Source organism: Pseudoliparis swirei, chromosome 8, assembly GCF_029220125.1.
Source record: "Pseudoliparis swirei isolate HS2019 ecotype Mariana Trench chromosome 8, NWPU_hadal_v1, whole genome shotgun sequence".
Taxonomy (NCBI): Eukaryota; Metazoa; Chordata; class Actinopteri; order Perciformes; family Liparidae; genus Pseudoliparis; species Pseudoliparis swirei.
The window spans coordinates 16961581-16982721 of NC_079395.1; the positions used below are offsets into that span (position 1 = coordinate 16961581).

The window sequence follows — 21141 nt, forward strand, 5'->3', positions numbered from 1 at the left end:
GATCCGGCAATATACACGGACACAAGATGCAGGGCCTAATAACTCACATTATATGAATTCAATAACACGCGTCTGTAGCCGTGCACTGGTGGTTGATGGGCGCGGTAAAACAAACTTTAATATCCCAGTGTGTTACAACTGGTAATGATCCGCGCTGAGAGCAGTCGGGCCGTAACTCACCGTCGATGCACACTTTACTTCTCATGTTAACACTATTTGTGGACATGGAAAAGGACGTTCCTCCACAGCGCCCATAAACAGCAAAGATGTAACCACACCCACACCCCCACACCAGGAGGAGTTCCCGATGACGTGCGAAGGTTATTCCGCGGCGCGAGATCCAGGCGTCCGAGGGCAGACGTTGAGCAGGCGGAGGTCAGGGGCATTTGGCGAGGCTGATGGGCGCAGCGACGGGGGGGAAATGGCGAGCGCGGCACGCTAGGAGATGGAGCCAGCTGTGTCCGTCGATGCTGCGGAAGCCTTTCAAGCCCCTCCCACATGTGCTTCCACTCAAGAACATCAGTCACACCGCTTTACAAAAACAAGCGATGGGTAATGTTGGCTCCATTAAAATACTGAACAACACGTCATAAAATGCATCTTGACGTGTAGAAATGCTGACGGTGTCACTTATGTGACATCATTCAAAAGCGGGGAGGGAAAAAAAGAAAGAAAGAAATCCACTTTTCAAACTATTTCAGTGTAAACTAGTTTTGAGCCCCAACAGCATGCGACGGTGAGGTGGAACTGGAAGTGCATTTTAAAATCAATGGCTCCACGCCGGCGTGCCGGTGGCATCGGGAGACATCTTTTGTTCAGGTGGGAAATATTCAAGAAAATCAGAGTGGTTTGAATTGAATACAGCCATCACAGCCACTTTTCATGAGCTCGGGAAACGGTTTATGAGAGCGCACATCGCCGCTCACACAGCGCTTCTACCGCTGCTTTATATCCATCGAGTCCGGCCATCCTTTCTTTCGATGCATTATTCTAAAGAACATCACGATATAAAAGCAGAGAAAAGGTGTGACCAAATAAAAACAGTCACAATAAAAGACAATACTGTATACGTGGAGCCAGCTGTGTACTTTCCATTTCTGAAGTGTGAAGCAGGGTGCTGTTGTCCTCATTAACTCTGCACACAGAGGCCAGGGGGAGTAACGACCAACACAGGTTCTCATCTCGGGAATGTTAGAAAACTAACGAGTCACTCAGTGAGTGGAGGCCGCCGTCCCGTTGATACTCTGAACCCTGATTGGAAGCAGACACTGTACACAGGTTCAAGCCACACATATTCCATATCAGTCACCTTGTATTAGGTGCTTTTTTTTCCGGTCTCCACGTCAATGAAAGGGAGCGGTTGGTAGCTGAGGGTCACTCCCCCGCTTGGTGGCCACCATACAAGCTTTCACCGTGATCTACGAGGTCAGGTTCTATCTCGCCTCGAGGCGTCGTATCACAACCCGTATACAACCGGTTGCAGTTGCACGATAACCAGTGTTCACCCCCTTCGGACCAAAATCCGGCAGAGGACCGGGGTCAGAAAACTGAAATGTGAAGCTTCTACGACCCCAAAAGATGGCCAGTTGATGCGCTGAGATGACGTCTGGGAAAGGGCGTTGTCCATGAACCTCAGCGTGTCGCTCCATCTTGTGTTACACATCCACCCCCCATCCTTTTGTGCACAGGGACAATGACAGCGATTGGGTGGAAGAGAGAAAGAGGGGGGGGGGAGAGATCCGGTTACCTTCCCAACCACTGCCATAACAACATATGGAGGAAGCCTAGAACATGACAACAGGTTCATCTCCTCTCCTTTCTTTAGAGCAGAGTGTTGAACGGTTGCTAGTTCACGAAGTCACGCGTCACATCGGTTCACAGTGCTGCAAAAAATGGACGCACAGGTACTTTAAATACATTGTGTGTGTGTAGGAAAATAATGGCATCATCCCCCTCTTGTGCAACGTTCATTTACATACTGTGGGCGTAGCGGGGTCAAAGATCAGCCCCATCTCGAATCCTTTAGAGTGAGCACTCACAATGGGCAGGAGCTGAATGCTTTCAGCCTGGCGGCAAAAAGGGGAGAGCGGCTCCTCCCTCGGTGCCGCCTCCCTCCATCCCTCCACCCCGCACCATCAGACTCTCAGAGTTTACCCGTCTGAAAAGGTTCTCGCAGCCTGCACTGTAACCTGAAGCATATCAGTTTTCCCAACCAGAGTCAGGAGAGCCGTGGAGGAGAGGGAAGGATCCAAGGCGATGGGAGAAAGAAAAGGGAAGGGGGAGAAAAAGAGCCCCGGTGAAACAAAGAGAAAGAGGAGGAGGTTAGAACCAGAGCTCCACTCTTTTTATTGAGCCCCGGACCATGGCGGGAAAACGGCGGGGCTTCTTTCAGTTGTCACATTAAAACGACCCATCCGTCAGGAACCGGGTTCAGTGTGGTCCCCGCAGACCGGCGGAGAGAGGGGACACTTTCCCCCGCGCTGGCCAGCGCTCCGAAACCCATCGAGTGTAAATGGGATTTCCATTGGCATACAAACAAGGCCATAACATTCCACAGAGCAGAAAACAATCAAATTAAAGACACGGGGGGGAAGGAGGTGGGTCTGCACACTCACCGAGCGTATCCAAGCAGAGAGTTTACTGCCTTCTGCCCTGAATGACATTGTTCAACGTGTGTTGCTCGCCGGGCTTCAGGAGAAAGAGCGCGTCTTTACGACTCCGACCCTGAAGAGTACAGTCGTTGGTTTCCGGCTGGGACTTGATGCTTAAAGAGAGGGGTGGGGTGGGGTGGGGGAACCGAGCAGGAAGCCCGCTGATGGAGTATGCGGGCGCCTGCCAAAATAACCGCAGATATCTGAACTGGCCAGCAGCTGGGACGCGCGAGCAGATATTGTGTTGCATCCCGAGCTGGAAGGTCTGGGCCAGATCGGGGATTACATGACAGCTGTAGCGACCCAGGACACCAGGAAGACCTGGAAGCACAAACATTTGCCTTTCTGCCTGACCGGAATCTACATTAGGAGGTCACCGGCATCAACAACCCCCCCCCCCCCGGACATGCCCCCGGTGGCAGCTGTGCTCGGGGGGGTTCACAGCCCAAACACAAACAAGAGATAGGGTGCCCAGAGATGGACGGGTGCTGCCTTCCATCTACAGTAGGACGCCGACACACGATCCATCAGTTGAATTTAATTGCCCCTTCATGACAGCCAGTTGAATGGAATCAAGAGCACTTTTAAGAATATATATATATACACACACACACACACATAAAGAAAGAGGGGATGGGGATGAGAAGAGGAGGCGCGTGGTAACGTGAGAAAGACCGTTTCCATCATAAATCAATCACAACGACATCACCGGGGCCGTGTGATCTCACACCAGACAGTGACATGTTTGATGTTGCACACGTCCCACTCCATCAGGCTAAAGTCCTCCGCTCAAGTGGACCAGTGGGAGCCCAGCACTCTGGATCAATGCGACATATGGAGCACACCAAACTGGGAGGGAGTGGCGCCCAGGGGTTAGAGCGGAACGCGGACGGACAGCTGGAGCCGTGAGCGACGACTGCAGAGAGATCGGACGGAATTCAATTCCCTTCCTTGACGGCGGCGGTATCGTGGGCAAATTGCGGATGTTCCCCGTTAAGAACATAAAAATAAAAAAATTTCAATGAGTCTCTTTGCAGGGAGCAGGCTTTAATGAGGGCCGACGTCCAGTCCGTGCTCCCTCTCTCTTTTAACGGCACGCTGGCTCAAAGCCCACCTTGGACATCTGGCCCCTCCATCTACAAACATGGCTCATAATTGGCCATTATAAAGTCCAGGGCCTGGGAAAAGGCTTTCGATTTATTAGTTCCAATGTAGCCAAACCCAGAATCCGCTGTCCATCACGGACACATTTGGTTATATGAGACAGCAGGACCATCAGAGCTCATAAGCCTTATCCTTTCCAGAGGAATGGCCATTACCCCCCCTCCCCTCCCCCCAATCCAGACCAGCCATCGGTGGATTAACCAAATGAATGGCATCTCCAGTATTGCAATCAAAGCCTAGAATAACATGACGCTCATTAAAGCCCGACTCCATATTCTCCAAGCAGAGCTCAGGAGAAACTCAATTATAAATCATTTATAATAAAAAAAATGTAAAGGCAGCCATCCAACATGTGTATTTAGTTTCACCCTCTCAGTGACGGGGCTCATGTTCAGTCCTCCTCTCTCCGCCTCCATCAGAGCGCTCTTAAAAGGGGAGGGCGAGAGCCACTTCAGTTGCCCCTGACAACCCCATGGCCTTTGCCAAGTTGAGCCCTCTTCATTTAAGTTCCCCTCTCTTCTTCATTCCACTCCAACCCCCCCCTCTTTTTGTTCCGTTTTTAAATAGTTGGGAGTCTCCTGCTTTTCTCAATCCCCCCCCCCCCCCTTTGGTACAAACACAACCGCGTTATCCATGTCAAATCCATTGGCGACAGCCTGGGGAAGTCAATATGGAGCGAATAGATTGGGCTCTTCACTGTGGAGCTCCCGAGGCAGACACAGCCGAACCCATCACGGACAGCTCCAAACAACTGTCACTGTGCAGCTTTTTCTATTTATTTGTATTCCAAGGCAAGCATATATATATTTATTTATTTTTATAAATTTCTTTTTGGGGGGGGGGGGTGTTGGTACTTAAAAGAATAAGAGGAAAGAGATGTATTCATGTGTGACAGAGATTCTCCAGTAAAAGGCCTTGTGCTAAAATGAAAAGGCGGACAAAGGTTTTCTTCCTTTGTCCAAACAACATTATTCTGTGTTCTTTATTTTAGTGCGAGAGAATTCAAAAGAAAAGACGGGCCAAGGACAGAGTGATTGTGAAATGCTTCGGTCCTCCCATTTGAGTTTCAGAACACTTCAGAAATCATTCTGAGCAGCTTCAAATATCAGCTCCGGAGATAAGAGTGTTCTCAAGCCTGGCTTTTTTTTTTTTATAGCAATTAACACCTGCCAACAGCTTTCCGACCTCCTGTCCTGAGCCGCAGGTGTGAGGAGACCTTTGTGTGACCTGATGAAAGACACACTGCCAGAGTAGTGCCAAACAGTCATTTCCCCTCACTGATAGGCCATGCTTTATTTAGCAGAGCCCAAGGAGCCACACACACACACACACACACACACACACACACACACACACACACACACACACACACACACACACACACACACACACACACACACACACACACACACACACACACACACACACACACACACACACACACACACACACACACACACACACACACACACACACGTTATTCCCACGCCCGATATGATAACCGGCCTCGGAATTAAAACACACATCAGACAGAGGAAAAATTAGAAGAAAGACTAAATATACTTTACACGGTGAAATGTATGAATCGCCACCTGTACCGCACCTCCTTCCTCCACTCTTCCTTCTGCTCACCCATTGGCCGAAACTCGAGGAGTGACGGTGAATACCAACGACGTGAGCGCGTGTCTCCTGGGCGTCTGTACGGCAGGCGCAGCGTGGAATCAGAAATGAGCGACTTTGACAGAAAACACAGGCGTATCGAAAAAAAGAGAGGAGAAAATAAAGGGGGGGGTGAAGGATGAGCAGCAGAGGATTCAATGAATTTAAAGGTTGGGGTGCGGGGGGGGGCTTTCGATATGTCGGGGGGTAGTTATTTGCTGGCAGCAGCAAGCCCTTTACCAACAAAGGGCCTTTCATATTTCCTGTGAACAGAGACTCCCATTAATCCCGGAGGGAGGACTCATCTAAGGCTTCTCCGCACATAAATTACTCCTCCTATGCCCTTCCTCCCATTACTGCTCAGGGTTTACGGCGTGAAGAGGAAGAACGCAACGTCGCCAGCCACACATCCTTAATGTGCTAGGCCGCTCTCAAAAACACTTATGTCAGCGCTAACTCATAACACATGTGCCAACATTTGCTTTGCCCCGAGCCACAGCCAGGAAGCTTGTGGCTGCCCGGCTCTCTACGTCTCACTCTGTCTCTCTCTCTCTCTACGTCTCACTCTGTCTCTCTCTCTCTCTACGTCTCACTCCGTCTCTCTCTCTCTCTACGTCTCACTCCGTCTCTCTCTCTCTACGTCTCACTCCGTCTCTCTCTCTCTACGTCTCACTCCGTCTCTCTCTCTACGTCTCACTCCGTCTCTCTCTCTACGTCTCACTCCATCTCTCTCTCTCTCTACGTCTCACTCCATCTCACTCTCTCTACGTCTCACTCCGTCTCTTTCTACGTCTCACTCCGTCTCTCTACGTCTCACTCCGTCTCTCTCTCTACGTCTCACTCCGTCTCTCTCTCTCTACGTCTCACTCCGTCTCTCTACGTCTCGCTTATCAGTCCGTCTTTCCAATGTGGGAGGAGCCATAATAAAAAATAAAAAAGGAGCTTTGCCCAGCTGTCGCATTTCGGAGCAGATGAAACCTGCACTGACGGGCAGAGCGCACGCCAATCCCCACTTATCCCACAGAGTGGACCTCGACAGCGGTGCACAGCTGCCGGCGTGCACATGCTCAGACCCCTCTGGTGGTCTGGTGGAAAGGCACGATAAGCGGCTGAGGCACCGCCGTCTCGCCTGTGCGGCGCACTGAGGATGGATTTGGGGGGATGATATGGGGAATGAAAAGAAAAAAAAACTCCCATTAAAGCATGTGCAGTGTCTGCATCGCCGGAGACAAATCAATGTTGGTGCAATTGTATCTTCTCCGAGCGCACCGCAGACGGGGCAATAAGCCCCCCCCCCCAGCAGGGACCAACACCTACTGCCACACACTCGCCCCCCCCCCCCCCCCCCTTAATGCCTGCAGCAGCCCTGCAGGCAGCGCGGGTCGTTAGGTCGTCTGGCGGGGAGAGCAACATCGGCCTCAATGTTTCCCGGCGAGATTGAACCGATCGCACCGGAAGCCGTCGGACCGATCACCTTCGAGAAAAGCGGGATGACCCCGACGGCCTTTTTCATTCACGCGGTCGTGCTTTCGTACCGATCTCGGATTCAAGACTCTGAATCACTGTTACTATTCGAGTCTGCGGTCGTCCTGGCATGCACTGTGCCCATAGTGTGTCAAACACAAGTGGATTTTATTGTTCTCCGTCTCGCATCATCAAATGTCTACGATGCGTTAAAAAAAAAAAAGCCACGGATCTCTTCTTCCACACATGAATATGCAGCGGCTGCGGGCCGGGAGTTCTACTGGGATGGTGATCGTTTTTTGGTTTTATTTAAATGCACACATTTCAGTTTATTCCAATTTGGAAAGACAAGACTGCGTGGCTAAATGAATAAATGATAGCGAATAAAATCTCATGAATAAATATTCCCCCGGCGATCAGCTAACCAATCTCGCGGCGGACGCACGGAGGAACAATGTGTGCCAGTGTTGCCCGCCACGGACGCTCGGGTGCAGAATAAGCCGGCTGGAGGCGGAACAAAGCCCCGCTTGTGTCTCCTGACCTCGGCTCTCCTAGACAACACATTCTTGGTCGGACAGAGGGGGGGGACATTCAGACGGGTTCACGACAGTTGTTTTTCTGCTATTTATCGAGTAAGATCCCCTTTAAAATACCAACTGTGTGCACGTGTGTGTGTGTGTGTGTGTGTGTGTGCGCACAAGGCTGGGGGAGCTGCTTTAAGCCAACGCTAAATACTGAGGTAATAATGCCATGTCAACCTGCTGGTTTATGTTTCTGGCCTTAGTTTACTAGTTGACTTGATGAAGGTGCTTCGTTCTCTTCCTCCACCACAACAAGTTCATCTTTCCAGGGTTTTTCCTGGGTCAAAATGGGTCTTCGGTGCTCCCAAAAAGCACCGGTCTATATTACCATATCACCGTAATTAGCAGACATCTATGTATTTCTTTTTTTCACATAAATAATGGAGGCAATGCTTGAGGAAATCATTTTGCTTCCACTTTAGATTAAAATAGATAGGCTAATAGATTGACAATTAGAGATGCACCGATCAGGTTTTTGGGTGCCGATCACCGATCACTAAAATCAGTATCTGCAGATCCGATAATACCGATCACGGTGTCAATTGAAGCATTCTATTTATTGTGTAGCATTATTGCCTAGGAATATGAGGAAATACATATATAAAGCACCTCAAACATTAAAGAAATTAACGATTTCTTTAAACATTTAGGACTTTTACTTTGAAAAATGTCCTAATTGATACATTAAAATTGATTGATTGCCAGTGATGGGGATTTCAGATATGTATGGTACACATCTGCATCATTCATTTCCTGGAACTCTTGGGGAAATCTATTTACAGGACTTTTCTTAACATACAAAAGTCTGACTTATTTTTATAAACTCTTCCTTGGTACAGTAAAAATGTTTTAATGTTAGCATAATTTAAGCTAAATCTCAGAAACGATCTATAAAGACACAAAATCAGTTCATTGTTTACTTTTATATGTTCGTGTATGATTTGTCGAAATCTTATTATAAAAAACGGATGTTGTTTCACGTGGTTCTTTCCGCTAACTTTGCAAAACCGGATGTTTTCACGTAAATTCTTCCGCTAACTTTATCAAAACCCTCGCGCGCTCCCGATCGAATGCGTTTACCGTGAGCATCTCTAGGGGCAGACATGTGAGAGTCGGCTGAGTCGACCCAGAGATTCAACTCGGGGGACGGGGACGCCGCTCGGTGCGTGAGGATCCCCTCGTGGACCTCTGACCTCTGTCGGCCCTCGCCGGGCGCATCGTCTCCGTTGCGGTGCGCTGCGATTGAAAAGTCTCTGATAGTTCTCGCAGATTTTATGTCATCTGAACGGCCGTTTGAGAACGCCGATCAAAACCGATAATGGGAATATCGGCCGATATGGATCGGCGCCAATCAGATCGGTGCATCCCTATTGACAATAGTCCAGGTGTATTCGTGTACGTCGGGCTGTTGAGTGACCAGCAGCTGGCCGCTCTGTCCATTCAGCACCTCACAGTTGCGTATTGATCAGACAAGAAGACACGCTTATCAACTCGATTACTATTGATCAAAACAGAACGAGGGTTCGGCTGTAGCCTCCTTGAAACATACTATTGAGAACATATTCGCTGACATGCACGTGATGAACACAGTTTGTTTTTTTCCATCGCGGACTTTTTTTTGCCTTAGGCGCTCGGGATTTGTCATAGGCGTTCGGGAAAACGGCTTAGGCGCGCGCCCAAATTTTCTCTATGCAGGAAAAACCCTGCTTTCAACTCAATTAACGGACTCGGGTATGGGCCATATGGAGAAAAACAACACACGCTGTTTTTGATCACGTACTTTGATATCGACGTAGGACGAAGGGCCGCTGGTGCTTTTACAAAATATTTATCTTTGACAGATGATCAGGAATACGGATGTATAGAAATCGACTTTGTGTGTGAAGGCGAGTAACAGAAGTGCGAGAGGAGTTTGGTGAGCTCAGGAAATGACATCGCTTTACTGTAATGCGGCCTTTAAAACCAGGAAGAGACAACCCACGTGCCAGAGCACGAGATCCACATCCGGAGGTGGTATCCAGTCTCATATCAGGATCAATATGATGTTGATATGTCGCTTCTCCCCGGTTGTTGCCTGAAAGGTTTCCCGGGATGATTAACGGATAATGGCTCATTCCCAAGAAAACCCGAATCTGACGGGAAAAAGTTGAATAAATGACTCCCGGCCGACTGGGGAGCAGAGCTGATGTTCACACAGAGCCGGTGATGGACAGCTCCATCAACCACTTACAGGGGTTTGAAATCACCCACTACATCAGAGCGAAGGCAATAAATGTGTTTTTCCATTACCAACTCCCGTAACCACAGCAACATTTGCACTCACCGAAGAATGTTGCTACGCTCTCTGAAGTTTCGGTGTTTCTCAAACAAACTAAACAACAACGTGGTGCGATTTCATCACAACAGCTTGTGACAAACCAACGGTGACTTTGAGGAAAGTGCTCCGTGTTAAAGTGCCGCATTTGGTCCCGGACCACAAAGACCAGCTGAGGAGGAACGCCGAGCGGGATTGAAAATGTGCCGGGGTGAAACCTCGTCTCAATCTCTAGGGAGCAACCCGCACGGAAGAAGGAAACTTTTTTTTTTTTTTTAAAGGTAGTGGACAAAATACATTTTAAAAATACTTCTCGACTTCAAGTTAAAAAATGCTTTCATCCCCTCCCTCCCTCATTTGTAACTGAACTGTGTGTGAACTTCTTCAGCTTCCGAGTGACGGCTATATTTGGCTGCGGTGTGATGATACCCTGAGTGCATGTTTCCCCCAATCAGCTGGCACCCACTGGTCCACAGTCCACACTCGAGCTCCACGGTTTGGAGCGATATGGAGCTTTCCTGGTCCAGAATGGCCCTCCCACTCACTCACACCCCACAGGCAAAGACAACTTGATTTATTTCTCGGTTGCACACGCTGGTTCTCGCCTTAAACGCCATCTCACTTCATTTTGAAAGTTATTAATATTGATATACAGCCTGGCGGCACAGTACAATAGAGGAAAGATATTTAAAATAAAATGTATATACATAATTTGATGTTCGTGATATTATTATTTTTTCTCTAAGTTATCAGTAGTTCACATTTGCCTTTTATTATTATTTTTACTGTGTCTCTTTTTCTTTTGGTTTTCTTTTTCTTTTTCGTTGTACGACATTTTATGTTTTGATCCATATGTGTGTGTACTGTCTGTGTACCTGTAGTAGTTGGGAGGGGGGGTGAAAGGGTTAGGGGAGGGGCTAAAGGGTTAGGGGAGGGGCCGTCCAACTCCTCATCTCAGAGGAGTCTACAGACCTCGGTCTTTGGACGGTCCCCCATTCGTACATTTTTTCTGTTGTTAATGTCTGTCAGCATGTACACGTTATGTATGTACCTATGGAAAATAAATTACTTACTTACTTACTGTCTATTTTGATAAGTAATCCACCTCGGCATGCAAATACCCCTACCGTCCACATAAAATACACAAACAAGCCTCACGTTACACAATGTGCAATATTAAGAATGTCCTTTAAAATCGCGTCTTATGTACAAACAATGCATCAGAGCTACTCCAGTCAATAAAAGAGGGTTTTTAGTTTAACCCCCCTCTCCCCCACACACACACACACACAAGGGAGCAGGTTACGATTCGAAACACAAGTGGAGCTGGAAAAAACAACATCATAGCATGTTGATCCAATATAAATGCGTGCCTCCCTCGCCTCCCACCAGGGTTTTACAGACAGGGGAGCTCAGAGGGGAGGACGAGGCTGAAATAACATGCGCTCGGCTCGCTGTCCGCGGCTCGCACGGGATTCTCTACATGCTTCTTTTTAATGTTTAAATTTCAAATGATGTTGTTGTTGTTTTTTCTGCCTGTGCAGCTCTCTCTACACCCCCTCCCCCCCCCTCCCTTTGTCGTACAGCTGCAAACATAAGGTAAATCACAAGCACAAAAGCCACATTGGCAAAAAAAAATGGAAAGTCTATTCTTGCATAATCGCCTCAGCGTCCAAGCTTTGGTTAGTGATTCAGAGTCCACAAGATCCCTCATCTGATAATAATGAGCTCAGTTGAAGACGGTCCTCTGTAATACGTTTTGTGCTCCGAGTGTTAAACCTTCAGGCATTTCACGCACTGCGCCCACATCTCTCCCAGACACGGTCAAGGAAGCGTTATGATTCAGTGGAACTCCTGCTGGCAATCGGTCAAACGGTGTATTAAAAAAAAAGTAATTATTTCAATGAAAGAGAAAACTGGAGCATAAAGTTGCCCCCGCCCCCCGATTTGATTGAAAGCCCGGCTCCCTAATAAGCCCAATTCATTTCCCTGCTGGGTCTCGCTCCCTCTATCACCAGTGACGGGCGTGAAAGGTCAATAACCTTGGCTCATAGCCCTCACATGGTTAGCAATGCCATAAATTAATGGCGGAGGGCGTTATTCGGAACTCCTCAAGTCGGCCGAAGGGAAGCTTATCTTCTACAAAGGTCGCGGTGCTCAGAACACTGAGTGTGGGAGTGAAGGGCTGACACACGATCTGTACCAGACCGAGTGCGTTGCACTTTGGTGCAATCGGAGGCACGGTTGGACGGGCGGCTGGTAAACATCTGGAAACGCGCGTTGCCCGACGCCGAGCACAACGAATGTCTCCGGGAGGAAAATAGCAACGGCGTCACACCGTAATGCATTTGACTATTTCTTCTTCTTCTTCTTCCCCTCCTCGAAACGAGTCCAGATTAGATCCGCCCAGGAGTTTCTGGTCGTATCTGTGACCTTGAACGCGTCATCATATTAGCAGCTAACAGCAATCATCTCATGATCTAAAACTTGTTTTCGTGCAGATGTAACCCGTACATTGCCGTACTGGATGTCTGGCCTCCGGACATGCTGGATTGGATGCGTTTACGTCCTCGCCCACTAGTTTGTCCCTCAGTGCGATTTAGAAAACGATAATCTCCCGCTAATCCAAAACACAAGCAGAATCATTGTCGTGTGCGAATGAGATTTGAGCGTAAATATTGATGTATTTTTTTTAGGGCTGTCAGCGTTAACGCGTTAATCTATGCGATTAATTTGGCCACGATTAACGCACGAATATATTTTAACGCAATTTTGTTTACTTCCGGTGTCGTTGAAGTTGTTGCACTCCTCTGAGTGTCAAGCCGCGGCAGTCCGCCTCCTTCCTCCCGTCTGCTCCTCCATATTCACAGAGAAGCAGAGGGCGACGTGTCGGTGACGCGGGGCGGCAGGTGCAGGGGACTTTTTGTTGCTCCGCCCCGATGCGCGTGCACACACGCCGGCATGGAGCTCTGCGGCGAGACGGAGAGCCGAGAAGAGTGACCGACACGTCGAGACAGAATGACATGCTGCTGTAGAGACGACCAACAACAGACGTTTAGTTTAATAAAAGAACAAAGACGTCTTTAAGGAAAGAACCTTACATTACTTCTGCTGTAATCTGGTGCTATAGAGAACATGACAGGGGGGCGGGGCCTCACCCTGATAGAATGGTGGGGGAAACACTGGGATGTGTCACATGCAAAAGCCTTTAAAAGGTGAATTTAAAAATCGAGAAAATGAGCCCAGCCTCCAGAGAGTTAACATGACATATTTGTCAGTTTACCAAGGCCACTGGTTCTGCTGTTGTTCAATGTTAAAGATGACAGGACCAATGGGGTCTCTAATACACCTTTTCTTACTAATCTGGATGTTTCACTGAAGAAACTATTTATCATCCACGATATTAAATACCTCGCTGGCACTTTATATGTAGGAGCCTCTTTGAAAACACAGCTCTGTGTGAAGTTTTGTCTTTAAAAAAAGAATACAATGAAACAAGTGTCTAAAATACACGCTGTCTGAAGGGATTAGTCGTTCATTTAGAAGATTTAGTCTTTAGAAGAAAAAAATACTTTTAATCGCGATTAATGAATTTCAAAATGTGCGATTAATTAGTTACTTTTTTTTAATCGATTGACAGCCCTAATTTTTTTTCACCCCAGGTAATCGCGCAGCTCTGAATGGACGGCCTCTCCCGGCTCACACGAGCAGGACGCGTCCCCGCCCGGCCGGGGCCCGGAAAAAAACGAAGGGAAACCAGCGGCTGGAGACTGAAATGTAAATTGTAGCGAGCGACGAAGTCTTTATTACGAACACCGAGCGGCTCCACAATACCGTTCATTGTGCTCTCAACTTTGAGAGGCAGGAAGTCGTTTACGAGTGGAGGAATTTCCCTAAAAACGCAATTAGACCGTTACGCCACGTGCCTTTTGTCTCCGCCAGCTCGTTTGTGCACACTCGGTCCGACTCGACATGTTGTAGTTGTTAGCGGGCCCTTCGTGGAGCAGCAGCAGTTACACCCTTCAGGAGGAACCGACGGCCCGACGCCCCCTCGTAGCGGCCGTCCTGCCGAGCGGGCAGCGCTACGGGAGATAAAGTGGCGACGCGCCGCACGCTCTTTAACGCCTCGGTAAATATCGACAGAGGCCGAGATAATACAAACCCGGACGCCGAGGCGGGCCGCAGAGCGATGTGCCGCTCGCCGCCACGGCGGGCACGCTCAAATGGAGACGAGATATTGCCGCGGGTCAATCATAATATCCGCGCGCGTGATGGCAGACACTGGTGTCAGCAAGACACGGTAACAGTAGATCACTCCAGACGAGTGACGTGACGGACTGCAGATGCTTATCTGATGAGTCGGCGGCTTGGGAGGAGAGGGGGGGGGGGGGAATCAATCCAATCAAAAGGAGGGATTTTTACTGGAAGGAAAGGAACGCTATCCTTTACATCCCAAACGCGGACAAACACAAATGCAAAACGTGAAACTGGGAGCCGTGCGTCCGTTCGAACACTTCACCCATCCCGCCTCACAAGGTCACCGGGAGACAACCTCGGTTAAAGAATACGGCACCAAATGCTGCAGCACCGTCCTTGCATTACTCAATTAAGTCACATCAATCACTGTACGGAGCCGAGGGAGCCGCTCCATCTTATAGCTCACGTGGCGGCGGGGGGGGAGGGGGGGAAAGGAGGACGAATGGAGACTGTCACGAAATACGACCCGGCGACTCCTCAGAGGGCCAGTGTCCAGCGAGGCGCTGGAGAGTTGAAATTGTTGTTCCCTGTTGTTGGCAGGAGGACTAATGGCGTGCCGATTCATGTACCCCCCCCCCCCACTGCAAACGCAGCGTGAGTTGTTTTTTTTATGTTTGTCACTCGCATTTAAGGAGGCGGCTAAACACAAGGCCGGTCCTGTGTCTATTTTCTACGCTCAGACCCTCATTAATATATTCATCCGGGGTATTGGCTTCCCGGTTTGACCCTGCACAAAAAGACCTTGTGTCTGCGGTTCAGCGCTGGTGCATTTACATCTGGGCAACCAGTGAATGCATTCTTCCCTGAAAGCAACAAAAGCAGAAGCCAAACGCACCGCCTTTACAACAAAAGAGGTGATATGAGAGAGAGAGAGAGGGGAGGGGACTGGGAGTGGCTTCACTTCACAGGTCGGCCGGTGTAAACGGTGACGCCAAACGTAACAAGGAAAAAGAAAAACAAGCCGGGCAGAGGGAGAAACCGTGGGCAAAAAATTCATCCAACAGGGGGCATGGCACAATAAACAGCTGGGGCAACACGGCAAACAGATCTCTCTTTGTGGAGACGGGATCTGGGAAAGAGATATGGAGCAGTTTGCTCACCCGCCCCCCCCCCCCCTAAAAAAAGGGCTGTCTCACGGAAGAGAAATGGCCCTGAAATCCACAAATCAGTCCCAGGTAAAGGAAACAATTCACTCCGTAGCGCTGATGTACGGTCTTCTCGGCGCACGCCGGCATTTCCTTCCCCGCGTTTGTTCTCGCGTTGGATAAAATATCCATCGGCCTCGTGCTACGGAGGCCAGGTCAATACGGCGACACCCACACGGCCTCTTTACATAGTCGGTCTTATGCACTTCCTGCGCGTCTTTTACATTAAATAAAAGAAGAAGACGAAAAGAAACGGCGTCACAACACTCGGCGAGAAGGATCCCAGCTCCCTCTGTTGCGTCGAGGCCAAACTGCGAACAGGAAGCGATCGATTTAACCGAATATATAAATCTCTTCTCTCCAGACAGTCTCATAAAACGTTAGCGCACTCATCAATTTGTGAAAAGATAATAATAAAAAAACTCCACGGCAATATGGCATCAGGGCTCCAGGTGTGATCTAGAACCAAAGAACCGATAAAAGCCCTCCAACCTTCAGGCGACCGTGCGACGGCGCAATGCAGCGGACGGTCTGGCTTTTTCACAGGGGGGAAGAGGGGAAGGGGGGGGGGGGAGGAGAAGCGTTCTCTGATGCAACCTTTGCAAAAGACAAATTATAATCTGCATTTAACCAGTCGCAGTCAGATTACACGTATGCTGATTTTTCCATAAAGTGATCGAGGTCCAGCTAGTTATAGCAGTCTCTGGTTACCAGGACAACACCACCCCAACCACCACCCCCACCACCAGCACCAGCAGCAAAAGCCGTCTGGATTGAACGAGCTAATTATATGCCAAGGACAACCCCCCACGCATCTACTGCAGGCATGAGAGAGGGACGCCTAAACTCCAGCCCAATGTCAGAGCTGCACAGCGCCAGGTGCCGGGGGTCAGAGCCTGCAGCCGATGAGAGGCGTGAGCAGAGGCGACGAGAAGCCGTCGGGTTAGCGTCAGTCCTACTGCATCTAAATGGAGCCTTTGCTCAAGTACCTGCCTCCGCATGTGGAGGCAGTATTATCAGACTTAGAACTGAAGTGCCAAAAAAAAAAATTTACAAAAAAAGTCAGACATGCGTAAACTATGTCTCATTCCGTCATGGCACCCAGCAGGCCGAGAAAAACTTCACACACACACATTATCCACAGATGGCTGCCCACGCTTTAATGCGCTAACATCACTTTTTCAGTTGGCTTGAGGAGCCGCTATTCTCTGACAAATGGCCGCGGTGGCCCCGGCGTGAGCGCTCGGGCCCAGTCTCCTCCCCCTCCCCCCGCCGTCACACTGGAGGCAAACTGCATCAAGAGGTTACTTCCCAAAATCCCGCGCTGGCAAGATCCAATCTGCTGTCACAATATGTGGTGGTTATCTAGGCCACGGTGCTCCCAAGAAGAAGAAGAAAAACAGGCGCCGTGACAGGAAATGAAGATAAATGTTTGCAGGTGGATAACAATAAAGAATCAAGCAAATTCAACACCAAGCCTTCGCCGGCGAGGCAATTGGAGAGCTGCAATTCATTACAATATATATCGATCACTGCGGACGAGGACCCTGGATTCATTGATCCACCTCCAGAAAGAAAGAATAAAAAGGTGAGCGTCATTTCGCTTCATCTGCTGTATGACTGCTCTTCATGGATCTCATCTTGAATGGGGGGGGGGGGGGGGGGATTTGAATATCAAGTCATGTCTGACTGCTGAATTATTCAGCATCAGCACAGATGTCGATGAAGACCTCCTACACCTCAAACACAAACAAACAATCTCAAAAGGCCGCCACTCCCTTCTTTACGAGGCCTGACTTCAGCAGACGGTGTCAGTGTTATCAATCGACGCTGAACATTTCAAACGGCGACAGAGCGCCATAAAAATGGAAACGCTGAGACGTTCCAGAGACGGTTGTTTTATAGCCGTTGGTCCGTATTACAAGGGCCGTAATAATAGTGATGTGACGATGTGTTTCGTTTCATTTTCCTTTGTCTCGTTTCTCCAGGAGATGAACGATGGACGACGCAGGTCAGAACAACAGGAGGTGGCGGTGCCTCCCCCGGTGACGGGTCAGGACCTCACCAGGAAAAAACCCCACCCACCGGCCTCATCCCAAACCCAGGAGCAGGGGGGGGGGGAAAGGACCACGTTTGTTACCGAGCACTCGGCCCAGTTTACAGGAGAGGGTCGAGCGGGGTCACGGCTCCCCAAACACTGGGGCCCCTTAAACACATCTGAGTGGCCCCAGCTGCACCCAGGGACGTCGGAGCCTGGAACGAGGGGGGGGGGGGGGGCAGAGAACCAGAACGACAGCAGAAACGGTTCCGGCTTACGCAAAAAAATCCCGGATTTCGCGAACACTGTCTTTCTTGTCAAACGGGTGACATTGGGTTTGTTTATAACGGTCGCCTTAACAAACACAGCAAAGAGAGGTACTGATAGATGAACTGAAAGTTACAGCCCGACATTCGAGGTTATGTTCTCGCCGCTGACGTTGACACTAATTGCTACAATCACATGATTAAACTGGTCAACTGTGAACCCCCCCCCCGACTAATTCTGCTCCCTGGACCCTCGCAAAACCCTTTTGAAGCACTTCAACCAAACAGACAATTACCATACTTCTTTTTCATCACCGGTGCTACCATAACAGTACACAAATAAAGAGGCAAAACACGGGGCTGTGGGAGGGGAGGAGGTATGACTAATTAAAGCAGAATACATGGTTGGCGGGTGGGGGAGGGGTGGTGGCAGCGCAGCAACATAAGTGTATTGGCCTTAATTAGGCTTGTGGGCTTTTCATTAACCCACTTTTTCGGGAGGGGAAACCTCTGCTGAATAACGCTCAGACCGACTCGCTCAACATGCGATGTGTGTCGGCTCTCCGAAGCCACTGGAATCCCATTAGACACCCAGAAGCAAAACAGCCGCAATACGACCTGAAATTAAATGCAATTGGGTAAAACAAGTCGCTTTATCAAGCGACGAAACGAGATAAGAGGAAACGCCGCACACAACGCGGCGAGACTTTCATCCGCTCGCCGGTCTGATAATGATTAACTTGAGTCGTCTCCCCCTCTGCTGAGTCGGGCCAGAGCAAATATTTCAAAGATTAAAAGCAAGGTCATACGGGGCCCCAGAGGGCAGACAGTGGGTAACCCCCTAATCCTGACGCGGTTTTGCATCTGCAAACAATGAGCGTAACCTCCCTCTAATGGATCACCGGAGAGGAGTTCGCATAACAGGAATAATTGTCCTTTCCTGGCTTCTCCCCCGTGCTGCTCTGCCAAGCAACTTTTAGGAAATGCATTTTTAACAAATCTATTGAGAACCAATGGGGCATCACTTGGCCGACAGTTAAAGTCTAGTCTAGTCTAAGCCCCCCCCCCCTCTCTATCCCCCGGGGAATGTGATTAAAATCTTACAGTCAAATAGCTACGTTAACTGCTTGACCACAATTGCCTCTGTCAAATCCACAGGATGCCTTTAGTTTAGCACATACAATGTCAGCCGTTTACATAAGAATGCCCCCCCCCCCTTCGCCGCCCCCATTTCCAGTTTTTTCACAAACTGCATGATGTGTATTCTCTTTATCAGTAACAAAACGGAGAAACTGCAATTAGATGGGACAAAGATATGCATGTGCTACCCCCCTGCTGCCTCTCATGCATCTATACCGGGCGCAAAAGCAATGTGAGAGACGGGCTCCCATTACGGACACCTCACACAATGCACAGATAGTGTTACACGGATATGCGAGCGAGGCCCACTTTAACTTCGCTAAACTACCAGCCAGTAGTCTGGGCAGACTGGAATTAGCCGACTAGAATATTCTGTTGAATTGAAGCCTTCGGGTGTGGTTGATAAAACAACCGCAACACGATTCACTCACTTCTCTCCACTCATGGTTCCGAGACCTTTCGGGGGGGGGGGGCACCATTCACAAAGCTAATAAAAGTGCAAGGAAACTAAAAGCCGACTACATGCGGCAGCATCAATAGGAATGAGAAGAAATACAAACAACCGTCAGCTCCTGGTCCAAAAACACAATATCCCCGACCAGCATGGTGGAGGCAAAGTTGAGAAACTTTTGTGCATGCCCTGCACACTGTGTGTGGGGGGGGGGGGGCTTTGTCTTCCAAAAACATGCCACGGGAGCTTTTTCATCAGAGAATGCCGTTTCATTAACATCATCCCACGCTGCTGCTGAGCCTCGCTCGCATTACAATGACACAGGAGTGAGTGCCCCTCTCTGTCAAGGAAGTCCCCACAGAGCAACGGCTCGCTGGGGGGGGGGGCAAACAAAAGGGAACCCGATTACCCCAGGTCACGGCTCATCCACAAGCCGACAGAGGGAAATGAATCACCTGCAGGATCAAACGGAGGGGACTCGTGCACAAGGTGAAGCCCAGTGAAAGCTGTACCCATGGCAAGCACTCATCCCCCCCCCCTCCTCCTATCTGACTCACAACTAACGACAGCGTGCAAGTTTTAGGCACACCCTGTGAAATCCAACACAAGTGAGAATGTCTTCAGGTCCAAATCATCTCACGGCTCCAACCTCCCCGATAGCACGCCGGTGATATATTCCCCGGTTCTTTTTTTATTATTGCCGCGCGTACTCTTTCATGGTCGCTGCATCCTCATTTTGCCAATATTAAATTCCAAAGAGGCAGTATTGGTCATGCCCGCTGCAGTGTAATAGGCTACTGCGGAAAATAAATGTACAAAAAATAAATAAAGAAAAGTCATTATTTTTCACTTTCTTCCTCGCACCAGGTTTTACGGGTTTTCTTCATAAAGCTCTCGCGTTTGGGTTTCACACTGGCGTATCAAACATTTGTGAAAGATAATTTAATTGCCTTTATTACTGCCACGGAGCGGGCGTAGCTGTGCAACACTACGAATGGATACGTTACCGTTTGTGATTGGAGCAGGAACCTTTGAGGCTTATACCGTTTTTTTTATTTTTAAGGAAGAAAGGAACCGAAACACGTCCCCGCGGATGGTTTGAATATGGACTGAAGAGATGATACATGAAAACAAGGCGAATGCACAATAATGCCGTATGGTGAGAGGAACAATGAACAGCACCAGCATTCGAGGCACACAGGGCATTTACACAGCTAGGTTACTTGCTAGATGAAAGTTGTACGTCAAAAGTATTCAAACCTCAAGGTCTGTAATCGACTTCCCCCCCCCCCCCCCCCCCCGACACATATTTAACGACACAGCGGTTAATACTCCCCGCAAACAAAATGCATTCTGCAAAACACAGACCGTTTAGCCGCAATGTATGATCGAGCACTGGGACACAAGGTACACATGTTTGAGTCAGCTGGAAAGAAAGAAAGACAGAAAAGAAAAGTAATAAAACAGCATGCAAGCAAAACTGACAGGAGCGCCATGGTTAAGTTGGACCACATTGCATCTGGTTTACAAGGCGCACTACACCACTCGCAGTGCAGGGCGGCTACACCGAAGCCAATTGTTTAAATATGTCAGGCTTGTTCTGATCCTCCCAGAAATGTAGCACATGATGGCGAGCATATGCACACACACACACACACACACAAACAGAGACATAACAAGGATCCAGCAGTGGGAATATTTCGACACTCACCGTTGAAAAGGGGACGTCCCTCCTCCGTGATATCTGGCACCACAACCTTGTATACATCGTCAGAGAAGCCTGGTCTGCATGGCGGGGCGCCCCTGCCCTCTGCTGCAATCTGTAAACGGTGGGGGGGAGGGGGGGGGGGAGAGAGAAGGGGCCAACAATGAGTCGTAAATCAACCTTGGAAAAAGAAAAGCACTCTGTTGCCCTCCGAAAAAAACCTCTTGGTCACGTTCCGAAAGTACCCAACAGTCGCACAAAAGCATCTGTTGTTTTTGCAGCAGGGACCGCAATTAGGATAATGAG

General features: G+C 49.1%; 1 protein-coding gene across 2 annotated transcripts in view; it reads right to left on the minus strand.

Annotated features, from left to right (window-relative positions):
- The window catches only part of LOC130198549 (cadherin-2-like), an 82420-nt gene that overhangs the window by 56866 nt on the left and 4413 nt on the right, over positions 1–21141 (minus strand). For both annotated transcript variants that reach the window (XM_056421744.1, XM_056421745.1), the window contains one exon: positions 20842–20950. In XM_056421744.1, coding sequence (XP_056277719.1) covers positions 20842–20950 — 109 coding nt within the window. The remainder of the gene's footprint in view (positions 1–20841; positions 20951–21141) is intronic.